The sequence below is a fragment of the Sarcophilus harrisii genome, chromosome 4, assembly GCF_902635505.1.
Source record: "Sarcophilus harrisii chromosome 4, mSarHar1.11, whole genome shotgun sequence".
NCBI classification, from domain to species: Eukaryota; Metazoa; Chordata; class Mammalia; order Dasyuromorphia; family Dasyuridae; genus Sarcophilus; species Sarcophilus harrisii.
The window spans coordinates 362,866,160-362,877,040 of NC_045429.1; the positions used below are offsets into that span (position 1 = coordinate 362,866,160).

Consider the following 10,881-nt stretch of genomic DNA (forward strand, 5'->3'; position numbering starts at 1 on the left):
ACCTGCCTTAAAGGGTTGTTAATTGAGAAAGCACTTTGTAAACCTTAAGAGACGCTATACAATGAGTGAACAATTAATTAGATTCTAAGTTATATAAGGGCAGAGTTTGGTGTTCTGTATACAAAAAGTATTTAAATGTTTGTTGAAGATGGGTTTTCCTACATGAAAAATGAAGACAACAGAGTGCCAAGTAACCCCCTCTCAACCTCAAGTTGACTGATTTCCCAGTTAATAACAAGCCACTTTCTTTAGTTCAAGGACCCAACTCCAACTCTACTAGTAACTGGTATTTATACAACAATCCTTTCCACATCTTGAGGGTTAGGGGCACAGCCCCCCAGCAACCTGTAAAATCCCCATTAAAATCATTTGGCCCACCATTTGTACAGAAGTCTGAATTTTTTTCTCTCAAGTTCTCTAAATTTTTTCTCTACCTTCTTATGGCTTTTTATGTATCATCTTGTGGTTTCTGCAAAACTCCCCCAAAATTCCCATTTAATTTCTAAACTTTCATGAGTTTCTAAACTTTTTCTCTGTCCTCTTATGGCTTTCATGTATCATCTGTGGCTTCTGCAAAACTCCCCCAAAATTCCCATTTAATTTCTAATGCCATCCTGCAAGATGGGTAAAGTTGCAATGTGGAGGGGATAACTGTATTATGCTTTAAAGTCATTTCATTTGAGCCTCACAACAACTTCATAAGTAGGTAGTAAAAATAACAGCTAAGATTTATATGGCACTTTATGACTGACAATGTGCTTTGGACATATTACTTCATTTAATCTTCCCAACAACCCCAGGAGGTAGGTGATATGTTTTTTTTCAATTGATACATGAGAAAACTAGGTTGGAGAGAATTTAAGCGATTTGCCCAAAGTCACACAGCCAGTAAATATCAGAGATAGAATTTGAACCTTGGTTTTTCTAACTCTTAAATTCAATATTCTCCTCACTAGGTCATGCTCTCAGTATTTTAACCAGATACAACTGTTCTTCCCCACCCAAGGTCTTTCCACAGGATCTTTTGCCTAAGTGCTGGGATGGCTAGTTGGAGGGCTGTGCCACGCCTATGGGAATGGAGATAGATGTGTATATTGGCCCAACTTGGGAAAGAGGTCAGTACTATTTTCCCTTTGGGGGAAAATAGTACAGTCTTCCTAATTCCACCTTAGCAGAGAAGAAAAGGACAAATAGACATGTTTGTCTAGGATTGTTCCCCAAGGCCCCAAATGCTTTTTCTCCCAACTCATAGTTCTTCCCCCAGGGACAACTTAGAAAGATGTCCTTGTTAATTCCCACCTTTGTTCTAAGGTGAGAGATATCCTAAAGGAAAGTAGAGTGGTGAACATAAAAGCACAGGGTTTAGTTAGAGATAAAAATAAAAAGTCCTTTCATTTTACAGATGAAGAAACAGGCCCGAAAATCCCCTCCCCTTCCAGGGTCATTTCCCTTTGTTCCTGCCTTATCTTAATTCCATTTCTGACAGGCACCCTTCTCCCCTTCTCCCTCCCATTTACATTGTACTCCCTCAGACACAGGCCAGCTACATCTTACAAAGACTGAGAATCTTTATTCAGATCAGCAAACTCACATTCCTCAAGCTTTACACTTTGGGTGGGCCTTCTGAGGAAGGGGGAAAAGAGGGGAGAAATGAAGGCAGGGCCAACCCACCTCCCTGGACATCCCCCCTCCCCACCACTCCCCAAGCCCGTCTCAGGCTACTGGGTAAAGAGGGAACAGGCAGAAGGGAATGCCAAGAAGGGAGGAACCAAGGGGGAAAAAGGCCCCTGCCAAGGAGGCCTATCCAGATGTGTGGCTTTCAAAGTCCAGCTGTGGCCAGGACAACAGCCACCACAGGCTCCTCCCTATAAATTAAGTCCCCACAGTAGCAAAGCTGGGGGTGCGGGGAACAGGAAGAACAATCTTGTGGAAGAGAAATTGGTCCCATGTTCAGCTCCTTTCAAGGCAGTGCCCTGAAGCCTGGCCTGCAGATGAATATGAGGGGCAAATTCACAAATATGACAAGCCAGGGTGGGAGAATGAATAGGAATGTTGAAGGGGTCCGGTTTGATCCAGGAGAGGGGAGGATGGGGTGGTTGGTCCAGTTTTGCTGATTTGGGGGAAGGGAGTATATTACAGAAAGTTCGAGATTAAAAGGCACTGGCTGGACATCTGTAGGCACAACGGGAAAGGTAGTGCCACCAAGGGGCAGGGAGAAGGGGAGAAAAGGAGGGAATGGGGACAGAAGTGGCTTGAGCGTTCCACGGCTTCCTGGGAATGTCACTGCTAGAAATATATTAACCATTCAAGGGCAGGTAGGGAAGAGTAGTGATCAGAGGATCTGGCGTGGCATCCCATAGCCAGTCATGCCTGCTTGAGATGCCCCACGGTTGGTGCCCATTTGCAGCCCGATGACGTTCTTGCCCTCCTGCAGTTGGTTATCTGTGAAGTTTCGGGGATTCTCCTTGGATTTCCTGGTGGTAGAAAAAACAAGGGTCAGCCACAAGGGAAATTCTGAGCAAGGGGGAATCCAGGGATGACAGAATAAATCCTGCCACCCTGTTTATAAAAGTAGGCAAAAATATCCCCACCTGCTCTGGGGAGGGTGGATTGTCCCCTTACTTACTTAGGGAACCAGTTGGGATCTCCGGTGAAGAGCCCATCACCCCGAGCCACTGCCAGCCCACCAAGGTTCATTAGTGTCCGCTGCACACAGGCCATATTCTTTCCTAGGAAGGAGAAGTGAAGGCACAAGATCTAGATACCTTAGAGAACCTGAGTCTCTCCCAAAATATTGGGAAGGAGAGACCAACCCAGTGAATCCTCTTACTCTTCCCCCACCCCCATCTCCTCCCACCACAACCCCTTCCTTTAATTCTCCTTCAAAATGCTACTCCGCCCTTTAAATCCTTGCTCATCAGTAACTTGAATATTATTCTCCTTCCCCAACCTCAAGGTTTCCATCCCACCCTTCAGAGCAGCTCTGGGGCAGGTCTCTGAGCTAACAGACCTAAACCAATCCCAAAGAGATGTGGAAATGTGGCCAGGACCCTCCCACCACCACCGCCACATCCAGCCTTGCCTTCCAGCCCTCGGCCCATCTCCCCGCCTTTGCTTCACCTTCCCAGAGGTCCACAGTCTGGAAAATATCTGTGGCATTGATGCCGTAGCGCTCCGCCGCCTGCAGGAACTGAGAAATCTGTTCCATCTGTTTGAAGGCCATGCCGGAAGCCTGGATCCTCTTTACCGGGCCCTGGCCTTCAGGGAACAGGCTGTTGATAAGCTCGCACAGCACCTGGGAGAAGGCAATGGCATGAAAGGGCACATCCCACACTGAACAATTTTCCTGGCTTGCTTTATCTGGGCCCAATATTGCCCAGAGGAGGGCCCTCTGGGGAGAGGGGGAGAAGAGGAAAAGCCAGGGCAGAAATGACATCTTGTATCCCTGGGAAAGCCTGGAGTGTCCATAGGAGCATCCGGCTGAAGCTACCAAGATCATCTGAGAACTCCTGTCTACATAACGCCCACCCAAAACCGCAAGAGCTCTCTAGCTCCCAGCTTGATATTCTACAAGTTTTCTTCTAGAACTTTGATCACTCTCGCCCTATGGTCAGTGGATAACGATGAACAGAACCCCCTGCAAAGTTTAACAACCCTTCAGAATAGCCATGTAGTTAATTCCCAATTCCTCCCCTTCCTGGTTCAACCTTCAGGCTCAGTGCCTTAACTAGAACCCTTCTGAACTCTTTCTATGCTTTCCTGTCTATCAATCGAAATAAAGCAATTTGTAAATCCTAAGGGGCTAAAGAAATAGAAATTATATTTTTGTCTCCTCTCCCTACTGCTCCCATTCCTTGAGCTTCGGCTCTCACCGTGCCATCCTTGAGCCAGTTTTGGAAATTGTCTCGCCCAGGCTGGGGCCGCCCAACGTCCTTGCGGCACTGTGTGGTAATCCACTGAATGAGGATCTGTTCCAGGTCAGAATCATACTGCTTCTCAATTTTCTGCTGCACTTCCCGGCTGAGTCCGTATGCGGGTCCCCTGTTGGCCATTCTGAGACAGTGGTACAGATATCTGGGAGGAGACACCCCCATACTCTGGTTACAGAGAAGCACTGAACCTTCTCGAGCTAATCTAATTCAAGTTCCTGATTTTAAATATAAGGAAACAAGCCCAGGAGATAAAAAGACTTTCCTAAGATCACACAGTTGATGATTCTAAGACTAAAATTACTGGAATACATTATATTCCAGTAGAATGTGAGCTCCTTGAGGACTAGCACTATTTTTATTTTTGATTTCTATTCCCAAATCTTAGCATGCATTAATTGCTTTTACTGTTCCCTGCAGGGCAGAGAATACAACCCATACCCATGTATGATTCTCCAAAACGTATGGCTAGTAACTGTGGGCAAATTAACGAAATGAACAGTAATCAACTCCACTCATTTTAACCTAGATCTCTCCTTTCCCTTTCTTTGTATTGGAGGAAAAGGACAGGGAAACAATAAGATAGGGATAGTTTACAACTGATCTGCTCAAGGCTGGCAGATAGTGGATTTATAGGAAGGGAATGGTCTCTTTCACACCTTATTTCTAGGAACTCTAAAATGGCATCTTCCTACAGAATCCGGATGAGAGTACTTTCCCTTAATCGGGGAGTCTGATTTGTATGATGGGGCAAATAGACTTGGGTAAAGTTAGTCAAAGAACATTTTCTGAGAAATTACTATGTGCCTAGTTCCATCCAGGCCCTGTGTGCAATGTAAAAGAAAACCCAGCTTTGAAAGTCTTTCATTCAAGAATTCAATTTATTAAGCACTAATCAAGTTGACAGCAAAATAACAAAACAGACCTGGCCCTTAAGGAGCTTACATTCCATTGAGGGAGCTTACTATTCAGTGGTGAGATGAAATCATACACATGAAACAATTATGGAATACTCTAATTCAGGTTCATTTGTATGGTACAGATGCTAATAACTGTTAGCACTCAGAAGATATGGAGTAGTGTTAGGGTACTAAAGAAAATCTTCATGGAACATGGAGGACTTGAATTTAGCCTGGAAAACTAGGTAGTACTTAGGTGAGTAATGAGGACAGAAAAAAGGTTTTAGAAGGCAGTCCAAGTAAATGGAGTAGAATCAGGAATGGTTTACAATTGATATGCTCAAGGCTGGCAGATAGTAGATTTATAAGATTTATAAGAAGGGAATCAGTCACCCCTGATTTCTAGGAACTCTAAAATGGCATGTTTCTACAGAATCCAGGTAAGAGTAATTTCCCTTAACCAGATGGGATAGATATCAGGAGACGAGGTGGGAAGAAGCATGAGTCAAAGGGATACAAGAGAAAGTGGTTGGGTGGTTTCCTGTCTGCCAGCCTGTGCTAGAATGTCTACACTGTGCCAAGAGGCTGCCCATGCTCACCTTCCACCCCCTACCTTGGACAAGTGCCCATATACTTGTCTAGGCAGGCCCATTACAACTCTACTGCCCCATATGGAGACTTGTTCAGTTTCTATGCCATTTCTCCTCTCTCTTTCAGGATCCTTTATCCCCAGAATTATGGGATAAGCTCTAGGGCTACACAAAAAAGGGTATTCCTGGATACTGACAGGATGAGGTTAATGTGTGCTAAGAAATTGTTTCCTTTACTGCACAAGCTTCAGAAGCCTGCAGATCAAGTCTCAGAAGTGGTCATCCCGATCTACTATCCCCATCCTCCTACTCCATCCAACTTTCCATAATAGGATCCAGTTGAGGGTTCTGAATTCATTATTCAAGATAACCAGGGCTCATACCCCTTACAGTCCTTCCCCCTTGTGATATGAGCGTCATGAAAAGGTTAGAAGAAAGGTATAGCTTAAAGCCCCACGTTCTCTGCCTGGAGAACCAGTGTCTCAGCCTCTTTTCAATATCTAAACCCTCCTTTCTATCCCAATTTATCAAGTGTCACAATTTACTTCCTGCTTAGAAAGTTCCTTTCAACTATTTGTAACTTTATTAAACAAGCATCCTCCCTACCTCCAACACACATATTCGTTCCCCCAAAAGAGATCAAGAGTGGAGAGGAGAATGGATAACTCCTGGACTCTAATCTGATCCCCTCATCAACTTTAAGAGTAGAGAGGTTGGTAAAGGAGATGGAGCTGAGGAATCTGATAAAGTTTGGAGGGAGGGGGGAAGGGACAAGGTTGGAAAAGGGACTTCTTTCCTCTTCCAAACTTCATTGTGTTTCCCTGAGATTGTGAAGGCTTTAGAGGAGGATGTAAGGAGAGAGGAAAAATTCCATGGTGGCCTTTTTGAAGAGAAGTAAGCCCCTACGTCTTCTAGGTTAAATTCTGAGCTCCCATCTCCTAGGATCAACTGAGTTTTACATGCCTGATTCTCAGATCTGGGTCCTGTTCAGTATTAAATGACCCAGGGAGCACTAAGGCACAAGTTAGGAAAGAGAATAATTAACCCCAGTACAGGGGGTGGGGAAAGAATGGACGATAATGTCTAAATAAGTGGGTTCCTTCTATTCTCTCAGGGCTGAACCAGACCCAGGACTTCTATACCAAACAGCCCCTGAGGGAAGGAATTCAGAGGTACCACTTTTCCTCCACTATCCTGGGCCTGGGCCACAGCTGGCAAAGGAGGGGGCTCCAGCTGCAGTGTCTGCTATGTTCTGGAGCTCCAGCCACTCCGTGGTGCCAGAGCAGTAGGGAGGGGCCCTGGGAAGGAACCATCCTGGCCAACAGCTGTTCTTCCTCCCTTCCCCATCCTGGCTGAAGGGAGGAAGGAGGTATCACAGGCGTGAGCTGACAAGCTCCGGCTGGGCTGTTAAGGGTAAAGAGGCCCACCCTGGCAGCAAACCCTTTGGACTGCCTCTCCTACCCTGGATGGGAAAAGAGTAGGTTTCTGCCCAGAGGGGAGGATACACTAAATTAGAAAGTCAGTGTGGGGTCCTCAGAGATGCTTAAACCAGAGTAGGCATGGAAAGCCAGCAGCTGGATAGCTCAGGAATATGGAAGCACAGTTAAGAGGAAGGGAGGGGGCAAGATCTGAACATAGATCTCACAGAACTCACGGCTGCACAAGGTGGGAGAGTATATAGGAGTAAGAGGTAAGGGGGGGGGGGGGGAAGGCAGGACACCTCATCTCTACCCAGAAAGGCTGACAAGAGCCTGATCCTATCCTCCAAGTTACTAAGTGCTGAGGAATAGAGAAAAGGGATGCCTTATTATCCTCAAATTACTAGACTCAAGCCCAGCCTCAGAACAAGCCTGTACTGCTTCCCTTTCATCCCCCAGCCTCAATCTCAATGCCAGGGGAAGAGGAAAACTGTGGTGAGGGCCATGGAGGCTCTAAGATGGAGGAAAAAGGGTGAGTTAATTTTCCAGACCATGCTGAAAGGGGACACAGAAGGAAGGAGGGGGAATCTGCTCACAGGATGAGGGGATAACAGGAGCAGGAAGAAGGAAGGGAGATGGGAGGGCAGTGAGTCTGATTACAGTGTCCCTCATAGGGCAGCCCCCCCTGCCCCAAGTGGAGAACGCTAGAGATACACAAACAGGAAGCCACAAGGGCTAGGCGGGAGGAGGGTGTGCTGGGGTGGGGAAGGGAGGGCAGGCAGGAGGAGGTCAGGCGGGGGCTGTTGCTATGGGTTTTGTATACTAAACATAGTACAAGGGGCTAGGTGGAGGCGTCAGGCAGGGCACAAAGACAATCCCTCCCAGGCAGACAAGGGTGAGAATGCTCAGAGAAGAATCTGGAGTAAGGAGGAGATGGCACCATCAGGGTGAGGAGCATTTCCTAGGAGGGGTCACTATAGAATCAGCAGGGAGATAATTTGGTAGAACCTGCAGGCCAGTCAGCTTGTGGGAAAGTATACATATGGAGACTCGGGGTTCTTGTGGGGGTAGGAGCTGGATTCAAGACTAGTACCAATATGTACAAAAGAAAATTCCCAGAGGGGTAAATGAGGTCAGAATCTAGCCCTGAGAGAACAGGAAGACAGAGGCATAATGGGGGAGGGGGAAAAGAAAGACAAAGAGGACTTGTTGGTTCTGGGGTCCCCTCCAGGTTCTGCTCCACCCCAACATCTCCACTCCCTTCCCATTCATCACAAAACAGGAATGGAAAGCTCAAGGCTGTATGTACTAGAGAGTTGGGAGGGAAAATCCAGAATCCTCTTCCATATACAAATCGCACCTTTACCCTTTCCAGCTGGGTACCAATAAGCCAAAAACGCAAAAAGCATTGATTAAGTACCTATTGTGTACCAGGCAATGCACCGGTGCACCTTTGGTCCAATTTCCAGATGGATACCTTTTCAGAAAGGTAGTAAGAATAGGGAGGAGGGAACTATTTCAATCCTTCAGATCCTTGTAGCCAGATCGAAACTCGATGGCCCCTGCCCAGAGGATCTGTTATCCTCCATGCTCTTCCAAGCCCATTCCTATTGGAGGACTGACTGCTAATCCCTCTCTAGCCCAGTACGTCCGGCCCCTTGCCTCCCCTAATCCTTACCTTCCCCCCCCCCCCAAACCACACCCTGGCCGTTACTGAGAGATGACTCACCCGCCGCCAGGGTGACGCAGTGGTCTGGGCAGCCAGCCCGCCTAACAGCCACGGCCAGAGGCTTTCCCAGCAGCAGGGGGGATGGGGTAGGGAAGGGGCAAGACCCCCCCTCCCCAATCCAAGGCCATGGGAGCCAGACAGGTCAAGCTGCAGCCAGGACTGCTCAGGAGGGAAAGAACCCCGCCATACCCCCCCTCCCAATAGTGGAAGAATGGGACCAAAGTGCGGACCCTGATCTTCCTGCGAATAAAGAATAAGGTTACTGAGGCAACCAATCCAGGTTGCTACTAACCTAGTGCTAAGCCCAGTGCCTCTGGGGACACCTCCCTGTTGGGAGGCCTGAAATCAAGCTCCAGAGAAAAGTTTTAAAGAAGAAAGCAGAGAGTTGAGGGAAAGGAGAGCGGCACCCCACACGTGTACCACGAACAGAGAAGTGAGAAGAGCGGTAGGGGAAAATCTAAGTGCCAGGGGTCAAGGAAAAGCCAAGGGGGCAGCCCTCCTCGAGGAGGGTAATGACGCGCTAGGCGCCGATCCTTATACCGGGTCCCTTCCCGTGCTAGCCCCTCACCTTCCCCTTCCTCCCTGTGCAAGATCCCGGCCAGCGCTTCTCCCACATCCCCGGTGCTCGAGAGGAGGGCACGGACACCGGTTCTGCGGCCCGGCAAAGCCCAAGCTCCGCGCGCCAGAAAAGGGCCGCCGCCCGTGCCCCACCTGTCCCGTTAGCCTAGCGCCGAGCCAATCCAGAGGACGGGCGGGGCGGCACGGCACGGGACGCGGAGTCGACCCTATCCCTGCTCTCAGGGACTCCCGGCGCAGCCCCCCGACTCTGCCCAAGCTGCGCAGGTCTCCCTCTGCCCTCCCTCCTCCCCGGCCTCGGCGCTCACCTTTACCTCGGGCGGTGGACGCAGAGGGGAGCGGGCTGGGGCGCGGCGCGCAGAGAGTGGCACTGGGCTTCCGAGGCGGGGGTTTTCAGGCAGCTCCCGCCTCAGCCGAGGGGGCGGGCCTGAGGCGGGGCCACAGGCGAGGACTTAAAGGCGCAGGGCAGAGAAGGCAAGGGGGGAGCGAGGCTGAGCACGGGGGCTCCTGGGAGGTACCTCCCTCAAATTCCATGAACGACTCCAAAGATATGGACCTGATTGGGAAACTTCGGAGCTGAAAACTCCCGCCACCCTTATGTGTACATATCATAAGAACAACAGATGGGGAAACTGAGGCACACTCTGAGACAACTCTCTTCCTCCTCTCCCTCCTTATGCCCAAGGGGAAGAGAGATAAGGTTTGTGAGAGAAAGGGATCATGGAATCTTGGAATTTAGAATGATAAGGGACCTTTAATCCTAGTCCAGACAACAGATAAGATTATTGAAGTCTGAGAAGTTAAGGGATTTTCTCCTAAGGAAAGTGGCAATTAAGACCAGCCAGGTGGATTTCAAGATTTGTGCCAGTCTCTTCTGCAGAAAGCAGAATTCCCCCCACACACACACACCTCATTTCCCCTTAATAGCAGCACCTTCCTTCCCAGGTTATTTCCAAAAATATGTATCCTGCCTATACCTTGTTTGCACATGGTTCCCTTCTTGTGGTCTCTTCCCTCTTAAACTGTGAGCTCCTTAGAAGGCAGGAACTGTTCTTGCCTCTGTGTCCCAAGCCTCTAGCACACTGCCTGGTGTGCTGAGTGCTTTATAATGCTTGTTGATTTGGCTTTTGCACAACCACCTCGGCTGGCTCTTCAGGCCAAGGAGGCAATCCTGTGCTGTTTGCTTGGCCTGCCCTGTCCCGCTCTGCCCTGCCACCTTCTTCAAGCCTGGACAGGTGGTAAGAGTGAAGTCACTCTCTCCACCCGGGGGCCCCAGACGCAGGGGTAGGGTTGGCTTCTGGGAGCTCAGGGCTGACTCTTCTCTCCCACTTTCCCTCACCATTTTTTCCCATCTCAGTTATTATTCCTTAACATGTTGCAGAAAGGAAGGTTGTGGCGGGGAGGTCTCCTCAGAGGGGACTTGGCCTTTTTAGGCAGATAGCTAAGACTAGAGTAGGAAGTGCCAGAGATGGCCGTTCCTTCAGGCGTCACCCTTCTGGCCCAGCTTTGGGTCTGGCCCTTTGCTGGAGAGGGACTCGTGCTCCACATTGGGGAATTTCCATCCCTATCATTCATGGCCCTAGTCTCCTTCCCACTTCTCCCTCCTCAGCTTCAGAGCCAGGCACGACACACAAGTAAAGTATTCTCAGTCTCTCTTTAATTGCCTGTAAAAAACTTTCCCCCCACACCACACTCACACAGAAGGGGCAAGGGTGGACCCTGAGATCTCTGTAGCTATCA

The 10,881-nt window shown here is 48.8% G+C and overlaps 1 protein-coding gene across 3 annotated transcripts; it reads right to left on the minus strand.

Moving 5' to 3' along the window:
• Positions 1-1,546: 1,546 nt before the first annotated feature.
• On the minus strand, positions 1,547-9,554 carry TAGLN2 (transgelin 2). Of its 3 annotated transcripts, none has more exons than XM_003767865.4 (5): positions 9,456-9,554; positions 3,873-4,074; positions 3,121-3,295; positions 2,627-2,729; positions 1,547-2,474 (listed from the first exon to the last, which is right to left on the minus strand). In XM_003767865.4, exons 2-5 carry the CDS (start codon positions 4,050-4,052, stop codon positions 2,333-2,335), a joined length of 600 nt encoding a protein of 199 aa, XP_003767913.1. In that variant the 5' UTR covers positions 4,053-4,074; positions 9,456-9,554; the 3' UTR covers positions 1,547-2,332. The 3 variants fall into 3 exon arrangements, with proteins under 3 accessions (XP_003767913.1, XP_012403471.1, XP_031822702.1); XM_012548017.3 differs by having other exon boundaries at positions 9,450-9,537; XM_031966842.1 differs by lacking the exon at positions 9,456-9,554 and adding an exon at positions 9,134-9,230.
• Between the last annotated feature and the right edge of the window lie 1,327 nt (positions 9,555-10,881).

What these genes read in the sequence shown, in the direction of transcription:
- TAGLN2 (XM_003767865.4), bottom strand. Translation starts at nt 4,052, where the DNA reads ATGGCCAACAGGGGACCCGCATACGGACTCAGCCGGGAAGTGCAGCAG. An exon ending in ACTGGCTCAAGGATGGCACG is followed by an intron (nt 3,296 to 3,872) that starts GTGAGAGCCGAA and finishes GCCTTCTCCCAG; the next exon opens with GTGCTGTGCGAGCTTATCAA. An exon ending in GATCCCAACTGGTTCCCTAA is followed by an intron (nt 2,475 to 2,626) that starts GTAAGTAAGGGG and finishes TTCTACCACCAG; the next exon opens with GAAATCCAAGGAGAATCCCC.